Source organism: Cygnus atratus, chromosome Z (assembly GCF_013377495.2).
Source record: "Cygnus atratus isolate AKBS03 ecotype Queensland, Australia chromosome Z, CAtr_DNAZoo_HiC_assembly, whole genome shotgun sequence".
NCBI lineage: Eukaryota > Metazoa > Chordata > Aves > Anseriformes > Anatidae > Cygnus > Cygnus atratus.
In genome coordinates this window covers 45,082,760-45,103,851 of record NC_066396.1, presented here as the reverse complement: position 1 = coordinate 45,103,851, position 21,092 = coordinate 45,082,760, and the positions used below count along the sequence as shown (strand labels likewise).

Here is a 21,092-nt window from a genome sequence, read left to right as displayed (position 1 = left end):
CTGAAAATTTCACGCAGTTTATCTAAAATTAAGGTCCCTCCACTCAAGATCATAGAAAATGCTACTTTCTTTGAATAATCTGAATGCTTCCACCTAATTTTTAAAAGAAAGCAGAATTGCTTTTCTACTTACAGATGATGTAATACTGAACAAATTATGTACTTCAAAGCGTTACAGTGACTTACACATCCTAGTTTGAAATATGCCTGAATCTTATCGTATATTAAATCAATTTCTAACACGTACATTAATTTTCCTTCTGAATTTAACTTTCCTAACTGAAAGGCAGTCTTACACAGATTGAACTGGTCTACTGTTCTAGCAGAATAGGATTATAGAATGAGAATTAGAAGTAATTGTATGGCTAATGTTGAGTAGCTCAACTGTCTAGAAAATAAAGCTAACCTACTTTGGAATTTTAAAATACTCTTGAACAATTGTATTTATATTATTTCTGAATTCAAATGAATTCTATGACACCTAATATTTGATAATATCCTAGCAGACCAATAGCTGAAATACCATCCAAGCTACAAGAAAGAAGTTAGACTTAGACTTATCCAGTGTTCCAATTACTCCTCCAAAATATTCAGCCAACACACAGAGCAGGACTTGCACTTTTATATTTACCAGAGCATGGAGCTACACTTGCTGATAAAAGAAAATTTATCAGAGCACTATACAGTTATTTTCCCATTTGTCATCTCCACTTTTTTTTTTTCTCATCCAAACAGAGACTAGGGACTACACAGACTCTAGTATTTTGCTTGGCAGTGGAAAATAGCCCACTAAGTCATATGAGGACAGATTGCTTTCTTTCTGTTTTGCATTTACTTCCAAGTTCCACTGTTTCTTCTCCAATGCAGTACCAACAAATTTTCTCATTAGGAGCAGTTTCTTTTAATTTGTTGATTTTTTTTTTTAAATAAAAAATTCCTATAAACCATATTACCTTTTCGCAACGAACACAATGCCATAAATCAACATACTTATTGTTACTGTTTGGATGAGAGGAGATAATCAGCCTATCTCAAAATTCAAAGCTAAGGTTAACTTTATTCCAACAGAAGTCTGTGGATTTTCATCTACCTTCTTTTGCACTCCCACCCCTCCATTAAACAGCAGCAAAACAGAAAGCCAGCCATGTACACCATAAAGAAAATGCAACTACTTGCATCGCAGAATGTCACTTACATGCTCACCAAATTTAAAAATACCTACACCATACTGAAATAGTTAATTCCATTGTAAACTGAAACAGTAATCTCTATAAAGCAGCATTACAGGCCAATCATTTGGGAACAATTACTTTAAAGCTGAATGGCATTCCCCATCCCAGAAGAGCAAGCATAATGGAATGTTATCTCCCAAAAGCCTACTCATTGTAAACAACTATCTAAACTTGTTCAACCTGAAAGCTGTGCAAACACACTGCAATCAGAGTTACTATAACTGATAGAAAGTCTTTGTTTAAATAATCTACAAAATGTCAATGCAATACAAATACAATAAAGAGAAGTTCTTAATAACACAACTTTTTTATTTACAGTATTCTCAACAGCACTTAAATCTGCATTGGAAATACAAAGGGCACGTTTTTTTCTCAGGCTGACAGCATGCTTAGTTCTCTCATTTACACCACATTGCAATAACATAAAGAGGGGTTTACCATTAATCCAGGTTTTACTACAAAGCATCCCGTTATTTCTCTGTCCAACACTGGCAAGACTGCCAAATGTCTGTCATCCAATTCAGAGGATTAAGTCTTCTTTTATAGTGTGATTCTTGTACCAATTTATAAAAATACAGATATAGTTTCTTAGAGCTGGTCACAGTCTATATTTTGGCCTGAATTCATGCCACAGAGGTTGAATATGACAGCTGGCAGGAAGCAGAGGGGAGAATACATCCTCCCCCTTTCCAGGCACCACATTTCTGTTGCCATAGTGATTAATCCTCAATTGAATGGCTGTCTTTGTACATTTCTTTTCAGTAAAACTAAGTAAACTTAAGTTGAAAACATACAGTTGGATGAAAAAAAAAAGACTCCACATATTCAACAGGTACAGTAGAAGTTCTATGCGACTAATTCTTTTCCACATATTAAAAAGGGCAAGTTAGCTCTAATGTGGGACATCATTTTTTCAATTTATTTAGTATGCCCTGTTCCTATTTTTGACTTTTTTATGACACATCCATGCCTTCTGTAAAGTCTTCCCCATGCTTCAGCTCCCCCTCCTCACCCCCCATTCCCAGGATTCCTATTGAAGAAATACTTCACAAGTTCAGCTTTACAAGAAGTAAAGAAAGCCTACTTCAGACTTCTGTACTTGCATAAAATATTTCACACGGGTTGTTTTTGCCAATTAATTAGGGAATTAATTAAGGAATGCAGTCATTTAATTCAGAATAGACTAGAAACATTAGAAGATATTTAATCTTGACTCCTTACTGTACCTAAGAAAAAGCTTCACAAAAAACACTGCAAGTTACCCAAAAAAAAACAAAGTAAGTAACAAGCTCCTACACTGCAGGTTGCTTTGGAACCTGGAACCCACCAGGAAAAAAACCTCTAAAATACTTAGGAGATGAGCAAGATTTTAGAGAAAATGTTAAAACACACTTCCATTTTTACCTAAAATTCACAATGCCAAAAGAATTTTGAACAAAGTATCACATGAATGAATCTCAAGACTTCTTTCTTTGTTTCCTGAAAGGCTGAAATAACTGTACATCTAGTCTGAAAATTACACTCTGGCTTTAGAAGGCCACCATGTCTGGTCTACAGGTTTCTTTCACAGTTTTTGATTTTAGAAGTTTTTGTTTTCAATATCTTTTTTTTTCTGCAGTTACACAAGATAGCTGAAAAAACAAATAAAGAACTATTTTTTTTAATAGTGATGAAGCAATAGACACAATTTTTCACTCGTTTGATGAAAAGAGAATTTCTAACCAAGTCTATTTGCACAGATGTATAAACAGAAGATTTGAATTGAAAATAAAATGCAGAACAAAGATGACTCAAAGGCATTAGAGCAGCCTAAAAACAACAAAGAAAATGCAGGCAAAAGAAGATCATTACTCTAGTATCTTTTTTTTAAAACAATCTTTTTCCTTCATACTTCTATACGAAAGACCAGAAAACCCTTCTTAGAAATAATCTACTGTGAAACAGCAGATGAAGTCTCTTCTGTGTTTGTATGAGTAAGGAGGCTGCAAAGAACAGTTCTCAGTAATTTTTACTGTGGTAGATATGTCACACTAAATGACATGCATTTTCCACTCGGGAGTTTAGAACACTGAAGTCTGGTGTGATACTCTCTGCATCATGGTATCAGACAGCTGACCATAATTTCTGTCTTGCTATGACATAATTTATGTCTTGCTATTTATGACTTGCTATGAAAGACTGCAAACTGCAATCTGAGAGACACACTTGACTGGTCTCTGAAACACTTAGTTCTAAAAATACATTGCATATCCCAGAACTTGCAGAGGATGGACTTAGTGGAAATTACTTGAGATATAACCTGTATCTCCGAAATTTGTTCAGAACAGTTGTTTGCCACATCTCTGCATGGAACAAGAAACACCTCTTATTATTGACACTTCAGTGCCTTTCACATAAAGAGCACTATCAGAAACACCAGCTCTTTGGGAGAGATTATCATATAACAGTATGTTCTGCTCTTCTGTCCTCTCTTCTCCAAATCTACATTGATCTTACATTGCCAGTTGTGGTCAATGGGCAGAATTTGGACAATTTTCAGACACTAGGTAATGTGTATGATTCAGAAACTGTTGTTAGGAGGCTAAAATATTGTTACCATAATTCTAGTTTTCTGCCTTTAAGGGATATCTAAATGTATAAATACTGTGTCTATCTAAAGTAAATAAATTAAAATTTCTAATTTTTTAAGTACCTTATTATATTTGAAAACTAAAGTTAAAGCAGATATACACTGCTACAGATGTCTATTTATGATAGCTCCTTCCATCAGATGACAACAGCTTCTCTCTTCACTGAAAACCACTTCTTCATCTTACCTACAGCTACAGAATCTTCTTCCATTTTTATGCATTCTGATGACCTCATCAGACAAAGGGTAGATATTCCCCAAAATACAGTATTTTTTAGTTTCTTCAAGAGCATGTGATAAAGACTGCCACATTTGCTTGCTTCTTCCGTTGTCATATACAAACTATCTTCAAATAGTTATCTTTCCTTAATTCAAATACTGGACGGTACTCAGTTTGGCTAGTAATATTCATCCAAGATGTGGTTTACTCTCTCGTTTGTCTACTTAATGCATATTTCATCTTGTTACTTTTACTAGTTTTAGATTTTGTCTAATTTTTCACAGCCGAGAATGAGAGACAGCTCTCACATGTTTTACTCTTATTTCATGATGGCACACTTCATATTCTGATTGCTGTTACCCAACCCAACTGAATTTTCAGCCATCACATAGGATCTGTGGACATCCACACTAAACAAGAATACCGTATTGTAAGAGTGGACTCCTAGCTAAACTAGTCAGTTTGTACAATTCATTTGAAAACAAACAAGAATTGAGAGTACGACTGTGCTCCCTAATACCTCTGCAGAAAGAAGAGTCAAAAGCTCTGCAACAGACTTAAAGGTGTGTATCAGCACAGTTCTAGAACCTGGAGCACAAAGCAAACAAGAAGATAATAAATAGTGGCAAGAGCTGTTTCTTGTGAAAAAGAACCAAGATTTTGTTTCCCTATGCCTTTAGAGGTACGGAACAATAGCAGGTTAACATACTATGTTTATTAATCAGACAAAAGGCAGATGATACATGAATCATAGCACAAGTAACATTAAGGACAGACTGACTATTCATTACTGGATAGAAAACATGCTCAATTGAAACCTACACTTCAAAAAACATACATTAGTACCCACTGCCCAGATCTCACAGACTTTCTGAAGTCAAATTAAGGAAAGAAACTATCATCAAGACACCTTTTCCTATCCTTAAGTTCAAATCTTACACTTTTTATAATCAATTCAAATCCAAGCTTATTTATTCATTAGTTACTCATGTTCTTAAGTAAGATTTCCTAAATTTCTGCAAAGCTTTCTTTGACAAACGAAAACTTCCTGTCCCCCAACCCTTCTACCTTGACTCCCAAGGACCTTCTTCCCATGGAACTTTTCACACTTTGAAGAAAGCATCCTCATGGATGCTTGTAGGCAACTTAAGTGCCTACATTAGTCTTCATGCTTCAGCAATAAAGGACTAATAAACCTAGATTATCCACTGTGGATAGGAAACAAGATGAATTCAACAAAATATCAATATTCTCATGAGGCTGTCTTAGTTGCTTACTACTTATTATTTTTGCTTATTACTTAATGCTTATTATGTTGTTGCTTTCTACTCCTGTTGTTCTAGATTCGTACATAAGTAGAAAGAAAAATGCTTCAGTTAGTCTTTAAGATCTGCAGGAAAAAACAGTATTTCCAAACAGAAAACACATCCACTTCAATGGAATTCTCTGTTAGTTTTCAGTGTTCTTGCACTCCTTTCCCAAAGAGTCATTTCTTAAAAAAAAAAAATTAAAGACAGAAACACCTTATTATAGACAGATTGCAGATCAAAGCAGAAAGACAGAGTTGACATAGATGAACTGAACAGCACAAAAAATATTTTACGATTGTCCAAAAGAGACTTATGAATTAAATATCAATTTTTGTTCGGTCTTACACAGAAAATCAGAAAATTTGATTAAATGTGCTTAAAAAAAGGACATATTCATAGGTCTTCATGATGCTATCAAATAAAGCTTCAATATAAAATAACTACAAAAAACCTTCTATTTAAAAAAATGATCATTCAAAGTGAACAGAAACAGCTACACAATAATTTTAGACCCCCCTGTTAGAATAATGATGCTAGAAAGCAAAATCAATGAGAAATTTCAGTTGTCAAAAATTTTGTTTTTCTTTCAAGAACTATCAGCTTACAGTTAAAATTCCAGGATTTAAGACTATCCCTGTTTCCCTAAAATTGTGATGGAAACTTAAACTGTTAGTTGTATTTTTAATATTAGATGTAATACTATTTTAATCTGTTGAAATCTTTTTGTGTAAGCTTCATTTGAAATCAGCCCTTTAATTATGATAAATTAGTTGCTCTGACAATGAAACCAAACTTCAACTAATGCAAATTAATTGAAAAATGGTCTGATGGTCAGAAGAGCAAAAATGATCATGTTTTTCACAGAAAGGTTTTGAAACTAAAATAATGAATAAATGAACATAATAACAGTTGCATTCTAAGTAGATACTCTTTTCAGATGGTTTTATGAGGCTTTGGCAGCTCTTTTTTTTTTTTAAGCATAGAACAAAAAATTCCAAGCTCCGTGTTTAAGAATAGGCAGCCATAGGGGGATTACTTCTAGATTAATATTCCTACGTCAAAGCAAGAACGGGAACTGAAATCAAGAGGCAGCCTTCTCCATAATTACTGATACCTTCCTGCCTCATTCAATCTCCAAAGAATTGACACTACCATTGCTTCTGAGTCAAAAAATAGACAACTTAAACTGACTGACAAGTTAAACAAGAGAAATTAATTTACAATATTTGTAGTCAAACAACCTGTAGGTAATAAAAGGTAAATTACACTAACAATACAATTGAACTCTCACAAAATAAATGTTGAGAGAGGTGGATTAACACCCATTTGTTCAAAGTTGTCCCTTCAACATTTTCTTTCTCTTTTATTTTATTAATGTTACCAGCGACTGCCATTAAGAAAGCATCTTTCTACGGTATTCCTGAGTATTTTTGACCTACTTTTCTGTTAAGAAGGGACATTCTAATGCAAATGTGTCGGAATTGAAAGGCCTCACTTTACAACAGTTGGCCTGGTTTGATCTTCCCAGTGTAAAAATTCTTTGGCATCCCTGCTAATGGCTCTATTAGTTACAGTACATCAACAACACTGGAAGAAACTCTTTTAGCCACTGTGGATGTTCAACATCCTAGAACGACAAAATCTTGTATCTACAATTCCTACGGTGATTGCTAATATGTTTGTAAAGACTAAACTGCTTATTCACCAATTACTTATTATATGCTTGTCGTTCATCTTAAGAATCAGTCTAGGAAAATGCAAATGTTTATTACAATGCAAACAACATCAAAGTGTCGAGATAATCACAGTAGATTAAAACCACTATGTAATAAGAATAAAAATATACAAACTGTACCTGAATTTATTCCAGATTGTATGTATTCCAAATGTAATTAAAAAAGACGCATGACCAACAAAAAGCATAGAACGTATCTGTCGCTGCAAAGGAGCTCTCCCGGTAAACTCTAGTTTTATGTTTCAGACATTAAGCGCAGACTCTAATGACCATTAATTTAACCCATTATAGCAACTGCATGTTTCCACCCTCAAAAAAAAATATCTTCGAACTGATTAATGTTTGACTTTCCATGCCACAGAGATTCTAGCATGTGCTGTGGAAACTGGATTTTTGTTAACTGAATCCAGGTCAAACTGAAGATTTTTCAAGCCTCAAATCAGAACAACATGGCACAGAATTTGATTTCAAACACCTAATCTTTACTCTGACTGTTTCTCTCAGAGAAAAATCATGCAGAGGGGTGCTCTGTTGCTCAATTCCCAACTCTTTCAGAGCTGACCAACATGAAAAAAAAATAAAGGTAATTTATTAGACCACCATTTGAACCTCCTCCTCCTCCTCCCATCCTCTGTGACTTTGATCATTCATGGTGGCCATTAACAAAAAAACCCACCAAGTTTGTTAGAGCTTTTGAAGATGAAAAATGAGGATAAAAATAGACTAAAACCAACATTTCCCAAACACTTCTCTTTACCTTGGCACTACAGACTGCTACATTAGCAGGGAGCTGGGAAAATTGCTTCAACTCAAATACATCTCGCACTGCCCACCGGCTCAAGTGATTCTCAGCCTTGCTGGATCCAACCACATTCTGATTCGAATGTATATAAGCCACTTCCTGAACACCATCTGAAATATTAGGAGAAAGATATCAAAGATCTTGGTTATTCCAAAACTCTCAAGGTACACAGTTACCCTCAAGAAGGATATCGTATCTTAAAAAAAGTTTTACTTGAAAGTTGTAACTTTTGTTATAATTTCACTCAGCCCTAGGTTTCCCAGCTCTGTGAAATTAACAACAATCATTAGATTTATCCAGTTTAATGCTGCTGCCATTTCAGTGTGGGACTTTTTCAGATTGAAAAAGGAGAAGTTTCAAAGTATCTATGATTTAATGGGTGCAATAATAATTTTTAAAGTTCAGTCACTAACAGAATCAAATCTTCTACATGGTGTTTCAAACTCTTAAGTCACATAAATAAAAACTAAGGCACATGAGGAAAAATTACCACCCCTGTCAAGACTTTCACGGTTTTACTGTTTAAATAGTTCGATTTGTGAATTCTTAGTAAATCTTTAATCCTAGCATTTTTCAATGGACAGTAAATGTTCAAGAAAATACTGCAGAGCAGCCCATTTCCCCAGAAGACAGGAAAGTAAGGCTAGCAGGTAGAAAGAGTAACAGAAAGACATTACTAGATAACTTAGTACATTGTAACAAGATAATGAATAAAAGAACTTAAAACCTGCCACCAGTGATATATTAAACATGTTACTACTCCAGATTAAAGAAAAGCAAGGTAATTAAATGACTAGTCACCTAAATATTTGTCCATTGATTCCACTTTGTGATCCTGATGGTCAAATTCTGCTTTATGTGCATAAGTTTTATGCCCAGCATAATTGCTGGACTTCTTTTCTACAACAGAGCACATTGTATCTTGAATAGGATGGAGGATTTTGGACCCAAACCGAACTGTCCGCCTCTGGCTTTTACACTTATAGCTTTGCTTTCTGGCATGAATCTTCTGAACCGGTAAGTTATCTTCAGAGGATGAAAATTCATCTATATTCTGAGATTCACTTTCCTTTTCTTTTCTACTGGGCTTCACTTGCAGCTGAGATTTGGAGAAGTTACGTAGTTCATTGCTATGGGCGTGCCTTTGTTTCCGTCTTGGAAAGCTGAAAGTTCTCAATTTTCCCGATTCAGAATTACAGGGAATTTCAATATCATCAGACTCATCACTCACGTCACTTGCACCTTTCAAATCTCTTGCACTGTTCTTAACATCTTCAGAAGACCTGATTTTGCTGAAATTTGACTCAGTACTACAGAATCCAAGTTGCCTACCATCTCTCTTAAATACAAACCTATCTTTTTCTTTTGCTGACTCTACAGGATGTTCAGATGTTGAGCTACATATTTCAGCTCTTTTAGTAAGCACTGCTTGGTGGCATGCTGGAACTTGGGTTGGAAAGATGATATTATCATTCTCTTCAGAACTGCTTTCAGTTTCCATGACTACATCATTTTGCTTTGAAATGCACTGATCCTCATCTTCTCTGTCCTCTTCCTCCTCAGAGTTTGATAAAACAAGCCAATCTGCACTACACATTTCTTGTTTGTCAGTTCCATTTGGTGACTGAGCAGCTTTGCTATGCTCTAAAACATGTGCATGGCTTTGACGTTTCTGAACACCAGTACCTTTGCTATTTACGTTTGTTCTTGTAGTCTGACCATCAGAACTCGAATGATAAGAATTGTCATTATCATCATTTTTTTTGGTAGTTTCAATTTCTCTCTGCAACAATTTAGAAAAACCACACTGCATTAAGGAAAGCTGTCCCTTTGTTACCGTTGAATTATTTATGCTGCAAGGCTTCTTTCTGTCACTTCTTTTCATGGAAATTTCCAGCATATCATCATCACTAAAATCATCATGAAAATCTATTTCTTCTCTCTCTAACTGTGCCTTAGAGCTTGGGGGATCTCCATGTCCTTCAAAGTCTGGTTGTCCATACTAAAAAAATAAATTATAGCAGTTAGATATTGCAAACAAAGTGTGGTAGAACAAAATCTTTAGCAGAACAATAATAAAGATAACACTAAAAAATTATTATGCATCTCAGCAGTGGGCAGCATATGTTGTCTAAATCAACATTCATTTTCCTAATTCACACCCATATTTTTTCAGTTTATACTAATCTTGTTGCAACTTTCCATCTTTCAAAGGTATAGTTTGAAAAGTGACTTCATGGTTCAAGCCATAAAAAAGCCTTTTTATGAATGGTATTCATAAAAAATCAACCTCCTTGTATAAGGCAGCTAAAAGTTTAAAGGAGCTGTAAGTACTTAAGATTCTGCTCTAAAATTAGTTGAAGCCTACTGCAATCCAACAAAAATTACCTCCAGGCAACATTAAAACACTTAAAACCTACAGGAGTCCAGAATACAGCTCCAAAATTGTATATTACTGAGACAAGAACTATGACAATATGTAAATGGCAAATCAGAGGGTAAATACTCAACTTTTTTCCATGTAGAAAAGTTTTACAAGTTCAGCTTAATATACTAATCTTGATAAAATCCTGCCTATAAGAGTATTTAACATAACACCAAAAAGTTGCTGTTTGTCACCAGGTCCAATTTGAGGTCATGACCACTGTGAGGTCACACTGATTTAAATTAATATTGATAATTGCCTGCAGAACTTCCCTTCCAAAGCATAATAGACAGTGGCTAATTTTCAGTATAATTCACTGTATTTTCACCTGTAGAGGCCATATTCTAAACTCCATTGCTTATTTCCCAAATCAACTCAATACAGTGTTCAGTCGAAAAAAAATAAATAAAAAGTTAAAATGTTTCCATTTAAGCCTAGCCTTTACAGAAAAACTTTTCTTGTTCCAGAAGCAAACCTTTAGATTCATTGTTTAAATTAAAAAGCCATGACTGAACAAATCACTGATGCAGTGGTAATCACTGTTTTACTTCATCAACTAAATAGCCCATGTCTTCCACAGAGGGCCAAAAAGCCTGAAACAATTTTCAATCCTCTAAAACAACTCTATTCCTTTCCACAATTACCTAACCATAATCTTCCAAACAGCGGTAGGTGCCAGATTGTTAAACGACTGGCTGTTATATCAGGTCATATCATAGCATAAGGCTATCACTCTTAAGACAGTACAGAGCAATCCATCAGTAAAGAATGTTGCTGTATAGTAACAATATGTTAGTAAAACCTTCATTGCGCCTGACAATACCGAAGTATTGTAAAGGTCATAGAATACTGTAACACCAGACATTCAAAATATTCTATTGTAAATCCAGACAGCAGAACATTATCTAATGATTTACAGTATGTACAACAAAAGGCAAGCAGCCAATGAAACACAGCAAGTGCAATCGCATGTAAAAGCATTACCAGCCTAACAACATACTGACAACATTTGCTACTGCAGCGTCAGGAATTAGAGAGACTTTCACACTCTGCCCTGTATCCCACAGAGAGAACTCACCTTTTCTGAGCTGTGTGGAGGAGACTCTTCCTTTAGCCAAGTAGTTGCTGTCATAACTCCCGCTTCTACTCGCCCTTCCCTCTAAAACAATCAAAAATATATAGAGAACAAAAATTGTATACTCTCAAATTAACAAAGGCAAACCTAGCAATATATTTTTTCCCCTTACTATAGAGGTATAAGCATCAAAAGTGTAATAAGCAAACCCCAGACTAAGACCTGCATTTTATCAATAAACTTACTTCTCTTCTGATCCAACCTGCAACCTGCAGGAGCACACAATCCACAGGAAAACTAACCTATTGCATAAATTGTATCTTACACTGTTTCAATATTTTTTACACCTTCTTCCCCCCCCCCCCCAGCAGAATACTTGCTACAATGTTCATATTACATGCCATATTTAAATTTACATTTAATTTAGAGAAGTTTTGAGCTAAATATCCCCAAAGTACATGTATTTACATCTTTGTGTTACTCTTTTGGCCATGGTACATTTATACTGCTATAGCACATCACAAATATCCCAGCTTCTCCCCAGCCTGCTCTTAGGCAAAATGACAACATAAAGGGAAGGACAGAAAGAAGCCTAGAATAAAATTCTAAGATGCAAAATAATTGCAACCAACATGCACAGTAGAAAAGGAATATGTACTGCATATACTTAACAATTTTGCACTACACTTTTTGGAACTGGGACAATAGCCTACAGAATATGAAACCTCAGTTGTACAACTCCATCCTGTAACATCGAGAAAGAACAGCCTTAAGCAAATTTTATTAAACAGTTTTTGCCATCTCCACATGTACTATACAAAGACTACTATGATGATCAAAATATTTCACAAAAGGAATTGTAGCTTAAAATCTCACTGTGAGCTACTGATACATAAAACTTAACTGTGTGTGAAGTTGAAAGCACGCGAAAGTATCGCAAAATTAAGTTAACTGCATTTTTATTAAGAAGAGAAATATATTAGCAAACTTTTGCAAATTAAAATCCAATTTTTCCCCCTTTTTTGATTTAAGGAAATTTTTCTAGCTTATATTCTGCTGAGAAATTGGCAGGCCTATTTCATTTAAGGTACTACCAAGATACATGGTTAAGTTTCACCATTCTGTTTTTTAAAGTGCTTCCATTCAAAATTATGACAAAATATCTCATGAGAAAGGAAAAATATAAAACTAATAACCAAAAGTGAAAGGGAAAGACGTCACACCTCCAGGATTTCTTTAGTAAGACAAGACCCATGAGTCCTAAGTTTGAAAAGGTTATGGATCCCGAAAAGCTCTCCCTGATGTTCCTTTGATCCTTGCACTGCCTCAAAATACCGCTTGGCATTTTCACTTCCAACCACTGCGCAGTGTAGTTGCTAAAACAGAACAACACAAGAGATTTCAGAAGTGTTTGCTCCAACAACATGTCAGAATTTCCTGGCATCTACGTTATATACACAGCTTTAGTTAGAGAAGGCAGAAATTCCTAAAGGAGAATATTTTGCTTTAATTTCCCTGGCAGATGGTGGTATAATAGACTGTGGTATAGTATGAACCTGCTTGGTTTTACTGAATAAATGAATACACATATTTCAAATCTTTTACTTCATTGTTATCTAGTATCAGATACCTACTATAAGAACTACTGACACCCCTCTGTATCTTGACTACTTATTTTTTACATAGCCTTTGGCATTGTATACTTACTTAGTAAACACTAAATACAGACAAGATTAACTCTATTGATCTCTGAATATTTTAATTACTATGTACTCTTCCAAAGTAGCTTAAACAGAAGAAACTAAAAAGCCTTCCACATGGAACAAAAACCTATAAGTAAATAGTTTCTCAGGCAGAATTCAAGAATTCTTGAAGTCAGGGAGATTTAGTTTCATACAAATATTGAAAAATTTGCAGTCCTTGGAATAATCAGTGTATTTGACTTTAAGAAAAAATGTCAAAACTATGGTTTTATGGGTACCAGAGATGTAATACTTTTTGTATCTGTCTCTAAGCTGTTGGTAGTACTTGAGCTCTACTCACTTCTAGTTCTAGCACTGAATAGCCATTTTCCTAGACAGCATGTCTCTTAAATTATGTAGGCCAGTAATTATACAACCAAATTACAGTTTAACTTTAGCAACCAAAGGCACAGTTTACATCATTCTTGAATTATGCACGGTATTTACAAAAGTATACTTTAGGATACATATATAATTTGAGTTTCTGTACATTAGATTTCAATTTTATTTGCATCAGACACATGGCTAGGTCAGACAACTAAATGAAAACTGAAACACCTATAAAACCCTCTTGACTTAAAATACTTTGTGAACTTTACCTGCTTATAAACTTGACGTAAGTACATCATCTCCTCCACAGTTCCCAAGGATATCAGTCTAAACACTTTAACATCCTTGCATTGACCAATCCTGTAAGCTCTGCAAAGAAAGTGACTTATTAAAAAACATTTTTTTAAATCATTAAAGAATAAAGCAAGCTTGTAGGGCAGTGAAATAAAAATCACCATTCCAACAAAATGGGAATACTCTAAATCATTTATGAGTTACTTTTCAATTTTTCCAAACTCTCTCAGTATTTAATTCCCTTTTCATTTATCCTTAGTTTTCCACATTTCTTCTCAGGCCCATCCAGCTGCAAAAACTTTTATCTCTTTGTATCACAAGGCTTGTCTCCCATTTCTCTAAAAAACACTTCCACTATGTTTTTTCAGGGTCTTTTTCCTCTCTCTCTGCATCTGCTCTTGCACAAGATATTCTTGTATTTGCGTTATACATGAGTTAGATCATGGATTACTTGAGCCAGTCTGTTCTTTCTTAACTTTATAAAGCACTTTGCAAGTTACCACATCATAAAAACAATTAACGAACAGGCAGTGGACTATCTAAATGGCAAATTCTGAGATTTCTAACAGATTATATTCAGAAAATTCAACGTGTAAAGTTCATGAGACGCTGAACCAATTTATAGAAATGTGATCTTATGAAGACTCTTTTAAAGATGGTCCCTTTCAACAACATGTATTTCTGATATATGTATTTCTGTAGGACAGGTGCACATAAACACCTCTTAGATATCAGAAAGACTCTGAAAGCAGAATTACATAATTGGATGGGACAACAAAAATAAGTTTGTTTCTCCTCATGAAAATACACATATCTACTGAATTTTTAAGGCTTCCAGTGTTCTTTACTTCCACTATTCAAATGTTTGTCCTGAACTCCTAGGGAACATCCTGTGGTCAAAGAGCCTGGAAAGACAAACCAAGATTCCTAGAGATATTCCACAAATGAATACTATCATGGAAGCGAGTGCTGGTAAAAGACTAATCTCCACAAGGGTGTGGTAGAAAAGAACATAAATGTTTTTCTTAAAGGATTCTGGAATTCAAAACATCACTTGAACTAGGGTCAATGACAATGTACTTTGCCCTGACAAACACAGGAAAAATGCCATCCGGCTCTACCCAAGCACTTGTTTTTAGAGATAACAACGAGTTACAATAACTATGACATTTTTTTTATGAGCCAACTGTAACAGTGCCACAAAAATAAAATGGAAAATAAAATACAAGATTAAGATATTAAATAAGATACAAAATAAGGATTAAAAACAAGAACATCAAACCTAAAAAAAATAATTTAACCAGACATTTCTTACTGTCTTACAGATAAGCCAGACTATGTAAAAAATTTCTTCCCTTAGGAAAACTATAGTTGGACAATTAGATTACACAACCAAAACAAAAGAGTACAACATAGATCAAGTTATGCATTTTGAGAATATACCTGTCAATAGCCTGAAGATCATTTGCTGGGTTCCACGTCGGATCAAACAGTATAACAACATTTGCACCCACAAAATTAAGACCCAGTCCACCAGCCCTAAAAACATAAAACAAAACAAACAAAACCAGCAGAATTATGTGATAGCAAGAACAACACTTTTTTTTCCCCCCAATGTATTAGGTCCATATAAGCATGAATCTTCCTTGACTCATTAAAACAACACAACAGAGATACTGGAAATTGGGGTATGGCTTTGTGTTAATGCTGTGTTGACAGCTTTGTGTTAATGTCGAACTGATTGCCACCAAGCACTTAAATAACCACTGCTGTGAGACGCGGTCTCCTCACTTAAGTAGCAAGATGACTACGAACTGTATGACCCATTCAGTCACAATCAACTGCTGTGACCTTCACTACAGTAGGAGTCCTGACTTCTTCATGCACGCTGAGAGCTATGCAGCCCAGTTCCCCCAAGGAGTATACTGTAATTCATAACCATATATTTGGCAATTAATATTATAGAACCATGACAGAAACAGGAGAAGAATAGCTTAAGTAAAGAGGGACTCAAGTGTCTGCATTGAATTTTATTTCCTCTAGTCCCAGTACATGGTCTTGACAATAGTGCTATGCTTCTTGCATTGAAACGGTCAAAATCTAGGGTAAGTTGCATCTAGAAGAATGAACAACTGTCACCAGACTATTTGTACAGTATTTAAGACAACTGCTAAAAATACAGCTAGCCACACATCTGTGTATGAGCAGTACTCATAGGGGTCATTACATGGGAAAAAAAAAGTCCTTGTAAAAAAATTTTCTACTGTTGGGGAAAAGAGTTGCAGCGGTAACAGTTAAATCACCATAATTATTTAACAGCTGTGGCACGATTACAGGTAAAGCCTGCAATCCAGCAGAGAATTAGAATATACATTTAACCTGAGGTAACTACTTAATGCCCTGGCTGAATCCAGCAAAACCACTCAGTTACTTGAATTTGAAATGTGCATAGCTGCATCAATTGATAGGAACCACAGTGAGCAAAATACAACTTCTCATCCAAATGCAAAACAAGCATATACTGAAAATTCTTTTCCACTGTCTCAACTAATGTTCCTACAAAAAAAGACAAAAACTTCTCTATATAACTACATCGTAAATAATAGCATTTAAGTACTAGAACAATTGTTTACATTGTCATAGGCAGCAGTAATTTGAAAATGGGATTTTCTCAAAGACTTACTGCAAAACTTAAAAGAGTCTACTCAATTTAATTTACCAAACAACTGTTTAACAGATTACTTTATATTCTGCTTGTTTAAAGCAGTGGGAAAGATAAAGTTTACAGGGAAGTGAACAAATGGAAACAGAAACCAAAAGCTTACAGAACCCGACCACCTTCTGGTTTACATGGAATATGCTTCTAATGTAAATACAGTTGTGGTCTCTTCCTACCAGGTGTAGTGTGGTGTAGTGTTAATAAAACCTGGAAAGGTTGAGGATGTAAAAATCTGCCAATATTAATGGAGGTTTCTGGAAGATGAGCATTCTCAACGTTTGAAATGTTGAATAAAAATCTTTGTGTTTTTCAGAATAACTTACTGTATTTTTGAATTTTGGTGTATTTCTTTTTACTGAGGGCAGAATTCATACTCTCCTCTTACCAAGACAACCATGCAGTCAGACTGATGCATAAGTCAACACATTTTTCCAAATGCTTTCTTGTAAAAAAATGCAGTAGTTGGAACTGAAATATTCTCAGTGAAAAGCCTTAGTGCAAGTAAAATGGACTAACCGCAAAAAAATAACTAAACAGGATACTTAGCTTTATAAAGACTTTACCTTTCAGTAATTTTAGGCATGTCACAAAAATTCAGATACTCCAGAACAGAAAAACAATGTCTCCTATATCCTTCATGGACAGAATGAATGCAGTAGTTAGTTTGTGCATTGTAAAAAATATCCTCCATTTTAAGTATCATTTTGATCAGCTGTTTAAGTCATACTACTGCAAGATGGTCCATGCAAATTAGTATAATATGACTTGAATGAAAAGCCCCTTATTAAGGGCCTTATAACATTTCTATTGCAAACAACTGTTTTCAAAAGATCATTTTATTTAAGACGGCACACTGCTTGTTTTTTTTTAATATCCTGACAACTTAATACCACAATGTTCAAAAGTTACAAAACACTATTGCATTAGGAAAGTTTCCATGAAAGCTGTGACTACTTAGTTCTATTTACTGAGGTATGCCTTTTATAGCTTACAAGTTCTGTTTCAGTGAAATCTTGTGGATGAGAGTTCTTTCAGTGTGATTAAATGCACATAACATTATTTGCAGTAGTTGTGAAGTTAAATGAAGCCCTGTAATCAGGTCTAAAGCAATGAACAGTCCAGTAATGGGCAGTAATTCTGAACACCGCAGGCAAAATGGAAATGTATACTGTACCTACTCACGGTAGAAACTATCTACAAATTTCTGTACCCATCATCATCATCTAAGCAAATCTCTCTCTATAACAAAAAAGAGAAGGAGGAATAGGTTATCATTAAATTAATTCCTTCAGAGTAATTATAAGTAAGGACTAGTATGGAAAACCCAGAAAAAGGTGACTTAGCTGTTAAGGTGCAAAGACTTGGTGTTCTTATTTCTTCCAGAAAATTGTGATAGAGCCTCACCACGACTTCAGTATTGTCTGTAGGCAGTTTCCCCTCTTCAGGCTAAGCAGCACCAATGCAGTTCTAAGCTCTCACATTCTATCAAGTTAGAAACTCCAGCAAGTATTTAAATACTTCTAAACACTCAGGTGGCCAAGAAGGCCAACAGCATCCTGGCTTGTATAAGAAGCAGTGTGGCCAGCAGGGCTAGGGAAGCGATTGTCCCCCTGTACTCGGCTCTGGTGAGGCCGCACCTCGAGTACTGTGTTCAGTTTTGGGCCCCTCGCTACAAGAAGGGCATGGAGGTGCTTGAGAGAGTCCAGAGAAGGGCGACCAAGCTGGTGAGGGGTCTGGAGAACAAGTCTTATGAGGAGTGGCTGAGGGAGCTGGGCTTGTTCAGTCTGGAGAAGAGGAGCCTCAGGGGCAACCTTATCACTCTCTACAGGTACCTTAAAGGAGGCTGTAGAGAGGTGGGGGTTGGTCTGTTCTCCCACGTGCCTGGTGACAGGACGAGGGGGAATGGGCTAAAGTTGTGCCAGGGGAGGTTTAGGTTTTATATTAGGAAGAGCTTCTTTACCAAAAGGGTTGTTAGGCATTGGAATGGGCTGCCCAGGGAGGTGGTTGAGTCACCATCCCTGGAGGTCTTTAAAAGACTTTTAGATGTAGAGCTTACTGATATGGTTTAGTGGAGGACTTGTTAGTGTTAGGTCAGAGGTTGGACTAGGTGATCTTGGAGGTCTCTTCCAACCTGGATGATTCTGTGAAAAATACCATTCTGTTCTTCCAAATAATCATGTGATCTCCCAGCAACACCAGTGCAGAACTGAAGTACTCCAAAACAAATTTTACTTCATGAACCCTAGAAGTTCCAACAGATCTGCACCTATTTTTCCATAAAGATCAAGGATGAAATTCATGATCTGTATCTACTGGCCTGATGGAATTTACAAGCTCTGATGAACTCAACCATATTTTCTTTCAACATACAGAGTTTACAAACATTATGAATAGTTATGTTACTGTGTTTGGTACCAACATTAAATGCAAGACCTGAGGTCAAACTATAGGGATACAACTTCAGTTTTTAACTTTACTGTTTAAGGCTCCATTTCTCAAAAAGACATAAACCAATTAAAATTTGAATTTTCAAACATCTATGGGCTATACAGAGACAACTGCTGGCGAAAAGGCCATTTTGCTTGAATGAAAAATGGAACACTAATGAAAAACAGGAACACTGTATGTTTAACAGTGAAGTCACCACCACTGTCCGCGCTGTAACTCACTAATTTATTGATTGGTACTTCCTGTTTAAAGTTGTTAATTGTGTCAGTCAAATAAAATGGCAGACTCAAAATCACTATGCTGGGAATTCATCCTTTGCAGAACACATTTTTACAGCCAAAAGAATGCATAAGTATTTTTGGTGAAAAACAACATTTGTCTCTTTGAGCAATGGGACAGAACACATACAAATTGACTACAGGGAACAGTCAGCCAAAAACTTTGCAATACAGTATCAACAGAAGAGCATGACCCAATTCTGTCAACTTGTGTCAACTTACTATGTAGTTAGAAATAAGACAATAATATAAAGCCCTAATGTTTGAAAAATCTGAGTAAAAGGAAAACCTCTTGTACGGTAGAACAGAGATAAATAATTTTCTGATTTCCAAAGGACTACAAAACTTAGGCTGCTTCCAGTACTATATATCAATCAAGCAAAAAGATCACTTTTTGTCTTCTGTGGTGATTTACACTAAGAACTGCACCTCCTGTTTAACTTAGTAAAGATAGGTTATATTGACTGCAATTCCATCGATTGTTCCTTCCATGTACTCACTAAGTTGAGAAACACTAAAACCAGTGTTATCCAGATGTGACTCTCAATCACCACTAGTAGGCATACATAGCTCACCTACCTCAGTATTCACAAGCTCAATAAGAGAAGAGAAGGTCCACCTCTATTCACCTAACCTTCAGAATTGTTTCTGTGTAAATTAATAGAAGAGGACTGAAAAGGTTATAGCTACAAAACTAAACTACTTATACGCACAGACCAGTGAGTCTTCTTATGCTACAGATACAGTAACACCCTACTGTCTTTAGGGACAAAGACCAGGGACTCCTGAAGGTCTTAGGGGAAGCTGATGGCCAAAATCTGCAGTTACAAGCAAAGGCACATGACCAGCACCACAAATCTCCTCAGAAGCCCGCACTCACGCACCAGAAGGTATCCAAAGACAGTTCTGACACGTGTTTGCAATGTTTTTTAAGATGATATCTGACTTCTAATTAAACAGAGTTAGTACGGACCCTTCTATTTAACTCCAACACATATGCTTTTAGCAAAGGGCCAAAGTGACGGTACAGAAAAAAGTATGTTTGCACATTTCATGGAGTTTTACTTGTTTTCTCTCTGGGCAGGGAAATTTAAGTTCCTCTTTGTTCCTTTTATATCCTTGCCTGTTAACAAATTTCAAGTAAGATGAAACACAGAGGTAACCAGAGAAATAAATGAATCAAATAATCCTCACCATATTTTCATTAATTTTAGTTGAACAAAGTGCTCTATGTCCAAAACAAACAAACAAAAACAAACAAAAAAACAAAGACACACACACAAAAAAAACACAAAAAAAATTCTGGCTGGGATGGAGAGTTAACCTTCCCTGCAGCAGCCCATACAGTGCTGTGCTCTGCACGAGTAGCTAGAACAGCAGTGGTATCACACCAGTGTTGTTTCTACTGCTGAGCAATGCTGGCACAGCATCAGGACTTCCTCTAACACCCCCAGAGCCAGCAGGCTGGGGGGTGGGCAAAAAGTGAGGAGGGGACATCACCAGGGCAGCTGACCTAAACCAACCAAAGGGATATTCCATACCGTATGACGTCACACTCAGCAATAAAAGGTGGGAAGGGGAAAAGAGAACAGGGAGGCTTTCATTATGTAAGCAAGTGCCTTCCTGTGCAACTGTTATGCATATTGAGGCCTTGCTTCCCAAGACATGGCCAAACTTTGCTTGCTGATGGGAAGTAGAGAATAATTATCTCCTTTTACATGTGTGCAACCTTTACTACTTTTTTTCCCCTAATATTATTAGTCCTTTAATGAATTAAACTGTCTATCTCAACCCATAAGCCTTTTCTCAGCAAATTTTTCCCCCTTGCTGTTTTGAGCAGGGGGACTCAGAGTA

General features: G+C 35.8%; 1 protein-coding gene across 5 annotated transcripts in view; it reads right to left on the bottom strand.

The window, feature by feature from the left end:
• Positions 1-21,092, bottom strand: part of ERCC6L2 (ERCC excision repair 6 like 2) — a 183,878-nt gene that overhangs the window by 8,763 nt on the left and 154,023 nt on the right. For 3 of the 5 annotated variants that reach the window (XR_007709247.1, XM_050716227.1, XM_035565238.1), the window contains 6 exons: positions 15,237-15,332; positions 13,769-13,868; positions 12,651-12,803; positions 11,431-11,511; positions 8,729-9,929; positions 7,883-8,037 (listed from right to left, as the gene is read on the bottom strand). Coding sequence is in view for 4 of the 5 variants with exons in the window: in XM_050716227.1 (XP_050572184.1) it covers positions 7,883-8,037; positions 8,729-9,929; positions 11,431-11,511; positions 12,651-12,803; positions 13,769-13,868; positions 15,237-15,332 (1,786 nt within the window). In the remaining variant the exon portion in view is untranslated. Of the gene's footprint in view, positions 1-587; positions 5,573-7,882; positions 8,038-8,728; positions 9,930-11,430; positions 11,512-12,644; positions 12,804-13,768; positions 13,869-15,236; positions 15,333-21,092 lie in introns of those variants that run through there. The other 2 variants (XM_035565239.2, XM_050716228.1) reach the window with 2 other exon arrangements.